This window comes from Poecilia reticulata, chromosome 7 (assembly GCF_904066995.2).
Source record: "Poecilia reticulata chromosome 7, P_reticulata-male-v2, whole genome shotgun sequence".
Lineage (NCBI taxonomy): Eukaryota > Metazoa > Chordata > Actinopteri > Cyprinodontiformes > Poeciliidae > Poecilia > Poecilia reticulata.
The window spans coordinates 1,223,847-1,241,163 of NC_088836.1; the positions used below are offsets into that span (position 1 = coordinate 1,223,847).

The 17,317-nt window shown below is 36.9% G+C and overlaps 2 protein-coding genes and 1 long non-coding RNA gene across 3 annotated transcripts; all 3 read left to right on the plus strand.

The window, feature by feature from the left end:
* Positions 1-7,407: 7,407 nt before the first annotated feature.
* LOC145552350 (uncharacterized) lies at positions 7,408-8,428 on the plus strand. Its single transcript, XR_014088381.1, has 2 exons — positions 7,408-7,493; positions 8,148-8,428. It is a non-coding gene; the product is annotated as an uncharacterized LOC145552350 (long non-coding RNA).
* Positions 8,429-10,425: 1,997 nt separating this feature from the next.
* On the plus strand, positions 10,426-13,773 carry sike1 (suppressor of IKBKE 1). Its single transcript, XM_008413179.3, has 5 exons — positions 10,426-10,859; positions 11,438-11,543; positions 11,617-11,759; positions 11,857-11,970; positions 12,374-13,773. Exons 1-5 carry the CDS (start codon positions 10,701-10,703, stop codon positions 12,512-12,514), a joined length of 663 nt encoding a protein of 220 aa, XP_008411401.1. The 5' UTR covers positions 10,426-10,700; the 3' UTR covers positions 12,515-13,773.
* A 745-nt stretch (positions 13,774-14,518) lies between these two features.
* micos10 (mitochondrial contact site and cristae organizing system subunit 10) lies at positions 14,519-17,244 on the plus strand. The gene is made up of 4 exons (XM_008413184.3): positions 14,519-14,671; positions 16,309-16,356; positions 16,560-16,666; positions 17,028-17,244. The coding sequence occupies exons 1-4, from the start codon at positions 14,608-14,610 to the stop codon at positions 17,031-17,033; spliced, it is 225 nt and encodes a 74-aa protein (XP_008411406.2). The 5' UTR covers positions 14,519-14,607; the 3' UTR covers positions 17,034-17,244.
* The last annotated feature ends 73 nt before the right edge of the window (positions 17,245-17,317 follow it).

Here is a 17,317-nt window from a genome sequence, read left to right on the forward strand (position 1 = left end):
GCCCTGCAAGTTTTAGGCATTTCCATAATTCGGCACACATGATTTTAATTGATGTCAGATAAACAGGGTTTTGCTGAAATGAAAACACGCAGGTCAGTTTGCCTTGAGGACAAGGTTTGGGGAAGAAGAGGTGGGCAGCTCCAGGCCTTGAGGGTGGGTCTCCTGCAACTTTTAGATGTGTCTCTACTTCAACACACCTGAGTCAAATAATAAGGTCGTTATCAGGACTCTGGAGAACCTGCCTGCACTGAGGAGGTGGTTCAGGACTGAAGCTGGGGGGTGGAAGGCAGAAGAGGCACAACCAGACTGTGAATGGTTGGAAGGATGTCAGAGGGAAATGATGTGTCAGGTAGTGATTTTGTGGAAATGGAAGAGGGTGCGGATGGCGTGGAAAATGAAGAAATATGGCATACTCAAAAAGCTAAGCACAAACGGAAAAAAATCAAGACAACAAATAGAATCATCTGTTTCCGAGGCTGAAGGAGAAACAGTTAAGGTGACAGAATTTAAAATAGTTCTGAAGTTTGTCAAAGAGGGTGTGTCCTTTGGTAAGTGGAATCCAATAAAGCTTACTAAAGAAATCAATTCACTGGTTGGAAAAGTGAAATTTGTTAAGATACTAAGAGATGGATCGTTACTGATTATTTGTAATGATATTAAACAAAAAGAAAGGGCGCTGAATATAAAAAGAGTTCTTGGTGAGAATGTGAGAGGGAGACTTCTGGACAGGGACGTGCAGAGGGGGGAGCTGGGGGTGCTTGAGCACCTGCCCTTTTTGCTCCTTGCCCCCAAGTGCCCTTTTGGTCAAATTTTTTTTCTAGTTTTTTTTTTTGGTATTATTTCCTAAGCCCTCTTCTGACACATAAAAACATGTGCTAAAATTCTTTGCTATTTTGTTTCTTTTTTGTGTAACATAATAAGCCGGTAACCTTGTTACCTTTGACCTTTTGCCCGGGACGCATGACGCAATTGCCTCTCGCGCAGTGAGATAAAGCGGCTAACTGCAATACTCAACGTAGCGAACGTTCCAGATTACAGAACAGTTTTTGGTGCATTGTAAAAAACGTTTTTGGTGAATAAAGTGGAGTAGACTTGCTGCTTGTCAGATGACAGAAAACGTTGAAGTATCGTTTCTGCTTCAGCTCGGAGTCGCGGTTTAAACAGAGAGGTAATGAAATACAACAGACACTGACAGGCCTCTGCGTCTGCCTTTCTCTGAAGAACTACTGAGCGGGAGGAGACAGCCAGGTGAGGAGAAACTGTTCTTATCTATCGATTCTGTATTTTTATCATACAGACATTAGGCTGTTGTTGTTGTGCTATTAGCTAGCTGCTAGCTAACGACTTTGCTAGCAAAGCTAGATAACTAAAAAGCTTCTTCCCTGTATCTTTAATGATATCAGTCATTCTTTAGTATCGCTTATGCGATAAGGGCACATCGTTTTATATATTACAGTACACTAAAAAGTTGCATTGTGCCATTGTTTATATTTTTAATAGTGTAATTATGTAAAGACAAAATATGTAAATCAGAGCTAGACCACCAACTCTGATTTACATATCTTGCTAAATTGCGGGTTTGAATATTGCAATACTTTCCTATAACAAAATAGACCTGCAGAAAGAAATTACTAATAAAATATCTTACATAGGCATAGTGTTATGCTCTATATGGAGATGTTTGTTAGCTTTGATTGTATATGTCACATTTTTGTAATTTTTCATTGTTAATTAAACTCTGAAAGCTGAGTGGCTTTGTTAATATTCTGTCCTAGGATGAGGTTAGATGTGCTGAGCACCTGCCCCTTTAGTGGCCTCTGCACAGGCCTGCTTCTGGATGACAAGAAGTATGTACGTGGAGTCATTTCGGGTATTCCACCTGATGTGCCAGTTGATGAGATCAAGTCAAATGTTTCAGGAGGGAAAGTGGTGGAAGCCAAATGATTGAAAAGAAATAAAAATGGAGAGAGGAGTGATAGTTTTTCTATCATGTTAAAATTTGAAGAGGACAGTCTGCCAGACAGTGTTTGTGGGATATATGAGCTACAATGTCCGACCATTTATTCCTCCGCCGTTGCGGTGTTTTAAATGCCAAAAATTTGGACATGATTGCTGTAGGCAGTGTGTAAGGGGAAACAGAAATGTGGGAGATGTGCTGGGGATCATGAGTATGGGAAATGTGAGGAAGGAGCTCCGCTGAAATGTTGTAACTGTGGAGGTGGGCATAGTTCAGGATTTAGGGGATGCATAGCTAGTAAAAGAGCTGAGGAAGTTCAGAAAATTAAAGTCACTACTGGCATTACTTATGCAGAAGCAACGAAAAAAGTTCCTGTACAACCAATATTATTCCCAAAGAAAGTGTCTGGAGGAGAAAAAGGATCTATTTGTACAGAATGCTCCAAGATTAAAAGCGACACTCTACTCATGTCAAAGGAGGATTTTGTATTGTTCATGGTTGAGGTTGTTAACTGCACTGCTCAAACACAAAGGAAAACGGAAAAAATTCAAATAATAGTGAAGGCAGCCCAAAAGTATCTTGACTGTAAGAATGTTAGTTGGGAATCAATTAAGGAAAAATTAAATGAAACACAATCTTCTCAACCTCAATCATGCAGTGGTGGCCCTTCTTCTTTATGTTAGTTATTTTCCAGTGGAATGCAAGAAGTCTTATTAGTAATGGGTTAGAGTTTAAGAAATATATTTCAGATTTGACAGTTAAGCCTCACCTGATTTGTATCCAGGAAACCTGGCTTAAGCCTCGTCTGGATTTCAAAATTCCTGGATATACATCAATTAGGAATGATGGAAAAGAAAGACGAGGAGGGGGAGTGGCAACTTTTATACAAGATGGTATAAGATATAAAGTGGAATCAATAGGGAAGAATTATGAATCAATAGTTATTAAGATTTGGATAGAAAATGGTCAAATATCAGTGGTAAATTTTTATAATGCTAATAAGAAGTTGTCCATTCAAGATCTCAAATGAACAAAATGAAGGTAACACTGTATGGTGTGGTGATTTCAATTCTCATAATATTTTATGGGGGAGTCTTAATACAGATGCAAATGGATTGGCTATTGAAGAATTTCTTGAGTTACATTCACTGGTTTGCGTTAATGATAGCAGCACTACTAGATATGATTGCTGTAGGAATTTAAAGAGTGTTTTAGATCTAACTGGTTTCAAATAGATTAGCTGGAATTACATCTTGGGAGGTGCTGAGTGATTCTCCTATGGGCAGTGATCATTTTCCTATTCTAGTTTCAGTTGGTTCTGAAGTGATAAAAGAAGAGGAAGGACAGATTCCAAGATGGAGGTTAAGTAGCGCTAATTGGGAGTTATTTAAAAATGTAGTTGACAGATTAATAAACTGGATGAGAACTTGTTTTGTGATGTGGAGATGTGTTATGCAAAGATTAAATCTGTCCTAATTAATGCAGCTGAATGTTCAATTTCTAAAACAAGGGGAAGAGGAAATAAAAAATCTATCCCATGGTGGAATGAACAATGTAGTATTGCTATAAGGGGAAGAAATAAAGCTTTTAAATTGGTAAGAAGATGCCATACCTTTGAGGCATTAATTCAATATAAGAAAGCACAAGCTATAGTTAGCTAACAAGGCTTGTTGGAGACGGTATTGTAATTCCATTGGAAGAGAGACTAAATTGTCAGAGGTATGGAGAGTTATTAAGAAAATGAAGGGTGTTAAAAAGAGTTTTTCCTTACCTGTTTTAGAATTAAATGGGAAAATAGCGATTAGTAATAAAGAAAAAGCAGAGTTATTAGCAGAAACGTTGATTAAGGTGCATAGGTCAGAAAATTTATCTGAAGATATGAAAAATAATAAAGAGAAATTGTTGGATGAAAATCCAGCAGTTACTTTTAAGAGAGTAGTTTCAAATCAGGATTTAGATATGCCTTTTAGAAAAAGCTATTAATAATGCTAAACAATCAACTCCGAGGAAGGATGGAGTATGTTATAAAATGCTCAAACATTTTAAACATTCATCTCTTACTGTTGTATTAAAACTGTTTAATTTGATTTGGATGACTGGGAGTATTCCTGCAGAATGGAAACAGTCAGTTATAATTCCCGTGCTAAAACCTGATAAAAATGCAACAGACCCATCAAATTATAGACCTATAGCTCTTACATCTCAATTAGGAAAAATAATGGAGAGGATTATTACAGATAGGCTTTCATATTTTATCGAGAGTAAAAATAAAATCTGTCCTTTTAAGAGTGGTTTTCGTAAAGGGAGGAATACGATGGATGCAGTCTATGTTTAGAGTCAGAAGTAAGAAAAGCTCAAGCAAATAAAGAGTTAGTGATAGCTGTGTTCTTTGACATAGAAAAGGCATATGATATGTTATGGAAAGAAGGATTATTGATTAAATTAAGGAAACTTGGTATAGGAGGTAAGATTTATAATTGGGTTTTGAATTTTTTTTTGATAGAGAAATAGAAGTTTGGGGTGGGGCAAATTTCTCTACTAGGTATGCTGTTGAGAATGGAACTCCTCAAGGTAGTGTGTGTAGTCCAATTATTTTCAATGTTATGATTAATGACATTTTTGATGAGATAGATAGTAGTATAGGCAAATCTTTATTTGCAGATGATGGTGCTCTATGGGTGCGAGGACATAATTTGGTATATTTGCAGAAAAAGATGCAGGATGCCATTTTGAAAGTGGAAGGTTGGGTTAATAAATGGGGATTTAGGATGTCAATTGCAAAGACTCAAATTATTTGTTTTTATAATAAGGAAGTCAAGCTGAATCTTTATAAACAAAAACTTGAACAAGTGAAAACTGACATTTTTAGGTGTTATATTTGATGAAAGCTTAACTTGGAAACATCAAATAGAATCAGTTCAAAATAAATGTAAAAAAGTGAATAACATATTAAGATGTCTCTATGGACAGGAATGGGGAGCTTCAAGAAGTGCACTGCTGGGAGTCTATCAGGCTCTCATGAGATCTTCTCTGGATTATGGGTGTATAGCATATATGGCAGCTGCTGACAGTCATTTGAGAAAACTTGATAGTGAACAAACACAAGGATTGAGAATTTGTTGTGGGGCTTTCAGAACATCATCTTTAGCTGCTCTACAAGTAGAAACTGGTGAGCTTCCTTTAAGATTAAGAAGGTTGAAACTAATGTATATGTACTGGGTGAACCTTCAGGGACATAAGTATGATCATCCAGCTAAGATGGTGCTGAACATCATAAATTAAATTGTAATAGTTTTGGATGGATTGGGGACATAAAGGCAAAACATCTTGGTTTAACTATATTCAACTATAGTGTTACAGATCCTCAGTTTGAAATTCCACCATGGTTATTTATATCTCCAGAAGTTGATCTTCAATTAAGGGAAATTCTTAAAAAGGGAAAGACTCCAGAATGGGTTGTAGTTGATTAGATATTTTGAAAGTTATAAAGACAGCATAGTCATATACACAGATGGATCTAAAGATCCAAATAGTGGTAGAACTTGGGCAGCAATAAATATCCTGCACCATAAAGTCTTGATTAAGAGGAGAACATCTGATCATTTAGCTGTTTTTACAGTTGAATTAGCAGCCATTATTTTAGCCTTAGAATGGTTGCTTGATTATGACATTAGAGAAAAAAGTAAATTTATTATAGCATCAGATAGTCAAGCAGCATTATTAAGTATTAAATCTGGCAAATCTTGCAGATTAGATGTAATATTAAGAATATTCCAATTATTAGTTCATCTACATAGCAAGAAATGCCTGGTCCGATTTGTCTGGATTCCTGCACATGCAGGTATAGAAGGAAATGAGGGAGTAGATATTCTAGCTAAGCAGGCCTTGAAATCAGAAATTGTTCATTTGAATATTCCGTTAAGTAAAAGTGAGGATAAATCTATTATTCAAAAAGAAATGATTAAGATTTGGCAGGAGCAATGGGATAACCATGATAATGGGAGACAACTATATACAATTCAAAAGACTGTGGGAGGTAGTAATTGTCTGAGTGGAAGGCGGAGAGAGGAAGTAGTTATGACTCGACTTAGAATTGGACATTCTGGACTTAACAGTTCGTTCTTTAAAATAGGAAAGCATGAGACTGGGGCTTGTAATTATTGCAATCACATGGAAACAGTGGAACATGCCTTGTTAGAATGTGATAAATACTCAGAGGAACGTCAGCTTTTAAAGTCATTACTAAGCAGAAAGAATATAGGAACTGTCTATAATCAATCTATTAGGTAATAAATCACATTTTGTTAGAAATCTCTTATTTAGGTTCTTAAATAACACTGGGTTAATGAGTCGTATTTAGAATATGTGTAAGTATGTGTGGGTATGCCAGTACATGCTCATGCATTCATACATATATTTAATGAGTGTGTTAAGATGTGAATTTGCACATCATACACATCATTGGGGTGGGTTAAATTCCCTCTGACATCACTGATGACCACACTCCAGTCTGGTAGGTGGCAGTAAATGCACCTTAAGTTGGATGCCAGTTGCCAATAAAAATCAAAAGAAGAAGAAGTCATTCAGCTATTGGATCCAGGTGTGTTCTACCAGGGAGACATCTAAGAGTTGCAGGACAATGTGTGCAACCTGTGCAGTTTGTTGCACCCCTCATCACCTTCTCATCTCCCCCTACTCCCTCCCAAAACTCCCCACACCTACTTGCTCCTCCCAGTCTTCCCCTCTTTACCCCCTCTCATCCTTTCTTTCCTCCCCCATCCTTGAGCTCTGGGTCAGAACATTTTATTACTAAGTGGGGGTTAATCATGTTTCAAATAACACACTACATGTTGAGAACATTGGGTTGTGATTCCTTTATGTACATTTTCTTACTTGTCTGTAAATATTATTACTGACTGTGCATAATGTGTTGATACAAAAACATCTACAAGTCTCTACTAGGAGTTGTACAGTCCGACTCCCCCTTTTTACACTAGTGGTTTGTCCCAAACAGCCATTTTGCTGCTGGTTTCTTTGCAACTGGCTTCTGAATTGAATTCTCCTCTGAGCAGTTTTATGGTAAGTTTTTTTAATATTACTTTGATCTTAAATGTGTTTATTGAAAAATAAGGGCATTGTTTTGTGCCCATAGTAATCCTGGTTATTTTGGGGCAAAACATATTTTTAATAATTGAGGTCATGTCTCATTTTGTATTATTTTCATCCTGCCCACCGCTCCAGGCCTAAGTATGAAATCCTGCGAGATTTTGTGAGATTTGAGTTTTTAAAATAGGGCGGGGCCTATTGTTGGTCTGGGAGATCATGTGGTGGACAAGGAAGTGTAAGGCTGGCTGCTCCAGGTGGGCTTTAAATTATTGTGATAGTAAGCACTTGTTTTTCATTTTTTATTATAATGTGCTTAGGGACGTGCTTAGATGTGTCTCTCTTCCAGAACAACTGAGTTAGATGATTGCATGACTGTCTGCAGCCATCAAGAAGTGCAGAAGGTTGTTAATCATCCACAGATTCAATCCAGGTGAGACAGAAAGGAAACACTTAAAACATGTAAGGCAGGTGAAACACTGAACTAAACCTGCTAATGACTGATTCAGTCTGTTGATTCTTGGGTTGGTAACTGGTTAAACTGGACTATTATTACTGGTGTGGGATCTTTATCAGCATGTGGACATTTTGTAATGAATTTAATAAACTTATTTGGAAATATTTGTAGTTGATTTAAGATTAAACCAGCTATTTGATGCAAGTTTATTCTGTATAAATTATAAATTTTTCCAACTACAGTATAAATCACCTTTTGCTCTATTTATCTGTCTCTGGTGAGTTAAATAAACCCTGATCCTCCCTGAGTTTTATCTTTGTTTTCTGATAAACAGCCTTTATTTTAAATATTGATTCCCTCATTTTAACATGAGTGCAGCATCATAAATCCTACACTAGACTGCAACTTGATAGGTAAATGTAGTTGTATACGTAAACATTAAGATGAATATTAATGAACAATTAAGATAAATATTAACAGTGAGTGTACATGGGGAACTATATGGTTTGTATTTGTTCTCAGACCTGTAACCAGTACACTGTTCAATCTTTCAATGTCTTTCAGAACTTTTCAAATGTTTATCATCTTTCTAACCGGCACCTTCCTCACTTTTATTTTTGTGTTTTTCAGCCGTTGCTCTGCAGTTTGACTCTTGAGGACTGCAGTAAAACTGTCAAGAAGTGGCTTCATTACACGTCAGAATGAGAGGAAGACATCACAAGGAATCAAAGTAACGCCAACCAGAGTCTAACTGGGGTTACCACAACTTGTACCGTTTCCCTGGTTCATACAGTACAAAGCTTAACCTCATGGACTCTGTTCTTCTGTGGACAATAGACTGTTATTCTGACAGTCAAATATGTTTAAAGATCTGTCCCTCTTTTCTTAAATAAAATGTTATATCAAACCTATGTTGTCATTTTTAAACTTTTGTACAGTTTACCCATGATCTGCCAATAATATAGTGTTTAACACCAGTGAAGAAACTTTTAGTGGTATGTTATGTAAACCTATCAGACCTAAAAATGTACATAAATCCTTAGCTTTCATTCAATTCGAAATCAACCAAAATCTGCATATAGATCCACATTCAGATGATGGTTGAAGCAACGTTGATTCCTGACTGATTCAAAGCAAAATCAACACAAATATGCATGCAGATCTACAGTCAAATGAGTGTTGAATCGACATTGATTTAATGTAAAATAAATGTGTGTAGATCCACATTCAGATGAAGGTTGAATCAATGTTGATTCCTAACTGATTCAATGCAATATCAACACATATGCATGTAAATTGACATACAGATGATGGTTGGATCAACATTGATATGTCAGTTATGGTTGAAACCCTAACGTTGATTCAACATTCAAGTCACCGACCACTTTCAACGTTGATTCAATGTTTCTGGCTGACAATGTTGTTTCAATCATTCTGTGCTATCTGAGTTAATCATAATGAAAAACTTTGTTAAATACAGCACTGTGATCCAGTAAGACAAATGTTATGTCTGTCCAACAATATGAGTACTCATTTTTATTGACAAGAGGGTTTAAAATTATTAGTTGTTTGTTAACCTAAAGTTAGCAATATATAATCAAGTACAGCATTGGTTACGGTTTTAAAACCTGTATTTTTAAAATATCTGCTGGTAACTTGTAGACATCCCTCTTTAAATATATAATCTTTAAACATAATAAACATTTTACCCCAAAATCATTCATGCAGATTTTAAATTGCTTTAAGTTCTTTAAGTTAATCAAAACATTTGTTTCTGATGGAAATGCGAAAAAGATCAATGTGTTTTTTTAATGACAGAAAACATCATTTTCAAGAGCTTTAGCTTAAAAGATAAATTTATCTGTATATACATTTTATTAAAAAAGGAACGTTAAGAAATACTTATACCATTTTACTTAACTACAATTTTACTAAACTGTTTTGGTTTTATGCACAACGCCCCAAAAATCGGACGTATTTTATAGTGTTTGGAGCCCCCTACTGGCTAAATAAGATATTGAAGCTAGTAACAGCATTTTTAAAAGTCGCACACGGACGTTCAGATGACTTTCGAGAACATTCTGAGATTCAGCCCCTTTCCAAAAGAACAAAAATATAAATTTTGTCAAATTTATATTTGACGCCATTAAGGTTTTAAAGATATTAAAGTTGATTAACTTTACAGCAAAAATACTTTGTTTCATAATGCACGAAAGTTCGGAGCGCATTCGCTCAGTCAACGTTCGTGAACTTCAAGTCCGAACATTTGACGTTCGACTTTCAGAGTACGTCCGGCGGACATAGTCTTAACGTTTGCGTGCTAACTGAGACTTTCCCTTGAGTGTGTTTGACTTTACTGTGGGAACAATTCAAGTGATACAGTAATTAGCTTTATAACAGTATTTTTCTTATAAGTTTTGCGACATGACTGCAAAATTATCCTTTTATGTTTTTGGGATTACATACCCAAAAGACACATTGAATTAAAAAAAGTATATTTCAATAGATTTTGAATTCAATTACAGCTTTATTGCCAATGTCATAAATATTGGAAACTTAAAAGTATGACAACAAATATTAGGATATAGAAAATAATTTTCAATTTAATTCTTGATCAAATTAAATTTCGAATATGCAAGTAGACGACAGCAATCCGCCAAGCAAAATGAAATGTGACACGTCAAGCAAGAAAATTGACAAGATTACTGCTACATTTTTTGTAAATCGGAATTTGCACCATAATATCAACATGTTTTTAAGAACAGCTTAACTCAAGAACTAGCAGAGCTAAAAGATAGTGCTGTTCTACTTGGTCTGAACCATGTAAAATGTGAGTCTATTAAATGTGTAAAACTTCTACTTAGACCTAAATGAGGGATTTCCGAGCTCTCATGTGTGCTTGAATGCAGCACAAGAAAAAGCGAAGGGATGCGGAAGTGACGTGACATTTTGCCCTACACCACCGACGGAGTTGACAACAAAATAGTTATTTTTGTGTGTCTGTGTACAGTTTTTCTTTTGCTCACCGTCACAGTCTCACAGTAGGTGCTGCATTGCTATGACGACGTTCTTATAAAGACTCTCGGGCTTTTTAGCTTCACAAGCCTCCATTTAGAGGTATTTCCACCCGACGCTTCAAGCCGCTCTCCTACGTCACAGACCCAACTTGTCAGTTTTCCGTCAATGGCGTGTACTTTAGAGAAAGTGTTGTGCGATGCTCGGACCCTTCTGGACAGACTGAAGGAGCACGACACGGCCGCTGAGGGACTGATAGACCAAACCGGGGCCCTCGGTCGGAGGGTGCAGAGCATGAAGGATGTGGGGAATGCTCTCCCAGACAAGGTAGGATCGTCTGTCCGGCTTCACTCTGACAGTATAAACGCGGCAGACTGATTCAGTATAATGTATAGCTGTTAAGAAAATAATAAATAGTAGAAATTTGTGTGAACAATTATCTAAAAAGTGTTTTGTGCAGCTGCATTGAACCGACCATGCGCACAGTGGTGGCGGAATCATGATGTGTGCAAACTTTTTTCAGTGGGGTTAGAGAAGATGTACTGAGTTAAATACAAGGCAACCCAAAAAACTTTAGTATATTTATTTAATGTACTGGTGCAGATCAAATTTCCAACCGAGATGCAGTTGAGGATCTGATGCCTATATAAATAAGTGTGCCACACTTTTCAGATTTGTACTTTCAAAAAGCTTTGAAAACCATGTAAGAATTTGCAGTATTTAATCAGGACATCAGAACAGTATTACTTAATGTGCATGACTTTTTCCTTACAATACACAACAAAACAAGGTTCATCCTGCCAGAGCGCTGATTCAAGAGGATTCATTGGATGTGTGATCAGTTTAAAATCTAAACCTTCAAATGCTCTTCCCCTCTTTCTGTCGCCTGTCATCATTTCTCTCAGCACACAGAAGACAATAAAGAGATTCAAGAGCTGACAAAGTACAAGCCCCATGTCCTCCTGACTCAGGAGAACACTCAAATTAAGGAGCTGCAACAGGAAAATAAAGGTAACGCTCACTCCTGACAATTTGTGTCGGTTGACCGTTTAAGTTGCGCTAAGACACTTTACGGCCTCTGCAGAACTGTGGCTGTCTCTGGAAGAACACCAATACGCCCTGGAGCTGATCATGGGTCGGTACAGAAAGCAGATGCTCCAGCTGATGATGGCAAAGAAGGAACTGGACACCAAACCGGTGCTCAGCCTTCATCAGGACCATGCCAAAGTAAGTTTTGTTTACGTCCCCAGATGAGATATTTTCTCATAGCTGAGATGCAGCTTGTTTTTTGTAAAGTTCAAAGGTTAGCTGTTTTTTTCTACAGGAAGTGCAGAGCCAGGTGGAGCGGATCTGTGAGATGGGCCAGGTAATGAGAAGAGCAGTGCAGGTGGACGATGAGCACTACTGCTCCGTCCGGGAGCGGCTGGCTCAGCTAGAGGTGAGCAGCACTGGGACTCGGTTGCTGTAGTCAGTGAAGTTTCAGAACGGCAGAAAATTTTTTTGTCTTCATTTAGCTTTAAATGTTGCCAGAAACCTGCTATTGGTGCACCACTAATATTTGGTCGCCTTATGTGTACTGCTGCTGTCATTTTTAAAAAGATTGTCCTGAACATGTCAGTGATTGTGATCTTGCATCTCTAGACTTCTGATCGGAAAGCACCATTTTGTCCTGAGAAATATCACATCTATGAATTAAATCTCAAAATTATTAGCATTAAGGGTTTTTTTCTATTTGAATGCATTTTAGTGCAGCTTTTATACAACTCAAAAGATGTCAGTCTAATCCTGTAGTTGTATCCATCCATTCATCTTGCATGCGCTGTTCTCTGGGTCTCGTTCAGATTGAGAACAAGGAGCTTCGGGACCTTTTGAACATCAGCAAAGGGTCGTTGAAGATGGCGAGAGGTGATGGCGCTCAGCCGCCATCACCCCCACCAGCAGCCCAGTGGGAGCATTCCCCACAGGCGGCGTCTGATGAGTGAGCAGAGCAGCTTCTGCCTGGACTGTGGCTGGACAAAAGAAAAGAAACCAAACAAGGCAGGAAACAGGGTTGTGGATTTTCTGGTGAAGGTCACTTGAACACAGCATTTTAGCTTTCATAAACAATTACCTGTGTGTGGGTTATGAAAGCTCTTGTAAAGCCTCACTTTGTACAGTAATTGTTTGGTCATTGCTGTCATGTTAGAGTTTATTTATCAGAACGTGTGATGCTGATTAAATGTTTGGTTTGTCATTAAGATAGTAGAAGCATCAAAGGAGATTTATTTTGTATTTTGGAATAAAGACACAGTTACTCTTAGAGATACAGAATGGAAAACGTTCAACTGCTAGACAGTGGAAACAAATTCAGGAGCAGTATGTCATGGTAACAACAGAATTCCTCATTATAACAAGAAATTAAACTCAAATAAGGTTCGTCTTTATAATGAGATTAGTTTTATGTTGTTAAAAGGATAAACTTTCTTGTTTTAACAAAATGAGTTTTATATCTCACTATAATGAGGAAGTTTCCTCTGACAGATGCCAACTTGTTCAAGAAGCCATGAAGTTGCTTGCTATGACCCTCCTTCTTCTCATCCTGTTTCATCCAGACGACTCCTAAAACTTCCAAGAACTGTTGCTGTTTTACTGTTACAACCCTTATTTTTTAAAAGAGAATATATTTTGGTTTTAGTGAGATATAAATTCCATGACAACAATTTTATTTTATCTGGTTAAAACAATCATTTTTTTCTCCTTTGAACAAAATGCTGCCTCTGAATTTATTTCCTACCTCTGGCAGCTTCTGTTCTGCAGTTTCTACTTCTCCAGTTTACGTTTGCTACATTCACGTTCTCATCCACTTCCACTGAATAAGAAAATCGACAGCAATGCCTGCTACAAAAGCCAGCTGGTTCACCCCACACAGTGTAAGACTGAGTGCTCGCTGCCAAGGAAATAACTTTTCACAAAGTTTCACCTGCTGCACATCATGCATTTATACAATTAATATGTTTATTAGTCACATAGAGTGGATTTTCATGTTGAAGGGACTATTCTCAGTTTCCAGATTTGGAAGCAGAGGAAATGTACCAAACCAGCTCATGACACGTCTTTGTACAAAGTAAAAGATTAAAATATGCCAACTTTTTGTGTAATTAAATGTTTGTTGTTAAAAACTGTAAATTGTCATCTCAGGAAATCTGTGTAGACGCCATGACGATGTATAGGAAGGAGTGTGTTAAATAAAATGTGAACTGTACATTTTGTTGGATCATTTGTTTTAATTGGCCAAGAAATATAATGCTTTTTCATATTTTGTCACATACTACCACAAACTTCACTGCAATTTAAAAGGAATATGCACAATAGACAAAATTCAAAGTAGCACACAGTTGTAAAGTGAATGGAAAGTCAAGTATGGTTTTCAGTTTGTACCTATATGTTTAACAGGCATGTATGTGCCCAGCATGACACTGCCAACACCAAGCTCCGTTGTATCGATGGTATGTTCAGGGTGATGTTGGTTTCAGTGGTATCAACTTGAAGGAAAATAAATTAATGTCACTTTTTTCAAAATCTTTGTGGTAAAAAACTATACATTTCCTTCCACATCACATTTATGCACTAGTTTGTATTCTGTTCGTCTGACACATCAAATACAAGTAAGTATGCCGTAATTTGTGGATGCAATGAGGGGAAAAATGGCATAAAAAGTTTATGGAATATTACTATCAGAAGGCATTGAAGTCAGTTTGATATGTGTGGGTTATTTTGGTATTTACCGCAAGGTGGCAGGGTTTTTCCAAAAGCTAGCTTCGTGCTGCATTCACTTGAAAACGCATAATTGAACTGTCTTCTGTGCTAAGTTCATCAACAAAAAAAATTTTGTCGAGGTATTACGTCTTTGTGTAGTAAAATAGATAACGATCTTTAATAAATGCACGCTATCTCATTATTTTGTTTATTCAATTTTGCCGTAGATCTACGTTAAATTCCTTACACAATGCATTAGTCTTTCAAACTTCCGACAGCGCTCGAAGGCAGCATGAAGAGCTGCAGTTTGAAACGTTTAGCCGGAGCGAGCTAAGTCAGAATGTCTGAGAAAGAGCTCGGGAAAAAGTTGGACCGCTGCCTGGCAGACGGTGTCGTTAAACTGGGTAAATATTCCTCTGCCTTCAGCTACTAATGTTAGTGTAATATAGGTGGATTCAGAAGCATTAGGCTATAGCTTTTATTGTAGTTCACATCTGTCATTGACTGGACGAGAGGCTAACAAGCTAGCCGCAAAGGGCTGTTAAAGGACAACTAAATGAGCAGTCTGATGTTAACGGAAATATTCTGTCGCCCTGTTTGTAAATTTGACACTTACGATTACGACTGTATTTAGTGAAAGAAAATCAGAGCACAGGCAGACCATTTGATTATTATAAGTAGCATTCATCACAGTTGACTTTTGAAAACGGTTGGAACTATAAACTGGTGTCCACCTTTCCTTTCGCTCACTGAACGCGAACCTCATTTACTTCAACCCCGTTATGGTGCCTGTTCAACTTTCATGAAGTCAGAGCTTCATCGCTTATTTATTCAGCAGATGGCAGGTTAAAGCAGCTCATACAAGCCAGGTTAGTCATATAGTAGATCAGTGGTTTAGGAGTCAGGAATTCTCTTTATAAACATTTATATATGGTTATAAAGGTTACTAAATTATAAAAAAAACAGCCCTCTTCACTTATTCTCCCAGGATTCATACCCACATATTGCCATTCTTTCACAAAGGATAACAAAATACATAATGTTAGTAATTGGCCATAACAACAATATGAATATTGATATTGATATGCTCACAATAAGTGTGAGAAAACCATGTTCTTTACTACAGTGCAGGAGTAGGATATCTTGGTTGTCAATGCCATTTGTTATGTTTGTCTTACTTGTGATGCTTGTACACTCAACTGATAATCAGTCTTTCTGTTTCATTTTGGGGGCTAGAAAGGTCAAAGGTTAGGGGGGAAGAAAGGGTTTCAGACATTTAAACCCTGCTAAGTTGTCTGACAGAGATGCTGTTTAGCAAGTTTTCATTGACCAATTCTTTAGGAATCACCATGTTGGTGCTGATAGACAATTTTTTTTCTCTTATCAAGAAACAAATAGATGTTTCTAATAAGCATGTCATGATAAGTTTTGCAGGATAATAAATTGTCCCAGAAATTATTGGAATGATTTATTCATCATTTCATCATTTCAGTTGAATAAATCATTTCAACTGAAATGATTTATTAATGCAGGTATACCTACTCAAAGCACAAAAAATCTTTAATTTCTAAAGAACATTTAACACTGGAACTGGGAAACATTTAAATGATCCAAAATAAAAAACAAACAATCAAAGCAACAACAGTTAAGTTAGATTATGACGTCTCGGTAACCAAACTTGCATTTTAAAGATTAATAATGGTTCATTTTTAACCATTATTAATCTTGATAATGGTTAACCCTGCAGGCAGAAGTGACAGGTAGTGCAAATGTCAAATGTTTGCAGTTTTTTGAAATGGCAGCTTTTCAGTTAAAGGGAAGTATCTCATTAATAACTATCCAATGGGAAATGGTCATAGATGTGATTAATTGATTTATTGCTACTTGTGGCAGGCTTACTTACTAACAATAAAAAAACAACACCTTGCGTTACGTTATTCTGTAGGTCAGACACTTGACATGCAGGATAAATATTAGAAATGTGTGTTAGTAATTATTTCCTCCCTGTGTCTAATGTTTGCCTCGTCGTTCTGTGTTTCAGGTACCGGTCTGGGGTTAGGAATTGTGTTTTCTGTCCTGTTCTTCAAAAGTAAGCCGTTTCAGTGGATTTGAAGTTGTTCTTTATCTTGAAACTTTAATTTAACTCAGACACCATTGAGGATATCTGGCAGCACAACTAACATCATGCTCTTCTGTGGTACTCTAACCTGCAGGCGTAGGCGTCAGTCTTTAGGGCAGTAAGTGTTTGTTTTATTCCTGCCAACAATGTCAGTGCATCTTTGTCCTTTGTAGGACGTACGTGGCCTATTACGTTATTCTCTGGAGCTGGACTTGGCATGGCGTATGCCAACTGTCAGCATGACCTGCGGTCACATTATCTGCTGCACACAAGTGAACAGGTTAGTTTGGATTTTATTGGGCCTTTCATGGGTTCTGCACAAATCTTTAGTGTTTGATGCCAGTCTTCTTGTTAGTGTCTTACTTTGTCATTTGAAAAAGGCAAGAACAAACAAAAACTGCTAGGCTATTTACTGAAATCTGAATTATTTTTATGTGATACGTAAGATGACTTCATGGTGGTTTATAATTTATTCTTTTCTTTTGAAGTTTGAGTTAGGTTAAAATAGTTTTGCATTACTAATGAAACAAAAGGAACAATAAAAAAGTAGTCTTATTTCTATGCTAAAGTGACAGTTTCTTGTCAATATTTTGTATAAATGTAATCATTTTGTAATTTTTTTCTGTTTTTTTTTTTCTCAGCAGTAGTGACTTCAACCCATCAAGATGTTTTTTATCTTTATTTTTGCTGATTGATTTTGTTTATGCTTTTCGAGTGCCATGGTTTGCACTACGCTACATTTGAATTTGTGTCTTCCTCCAGACAAACCGTCCCAATAATGACTGTAAGACTTGCTTCTGCCTGATGAGTGCAATCTGTGTGAATTTAATAAAACAATCGTTAATTATAGAAAAACCACTTGTGGTGTGATTCTTCATAGGGTGGTTTGATATTTAATCGGTGATATTATATTTATCTTGAGCAAATGTTA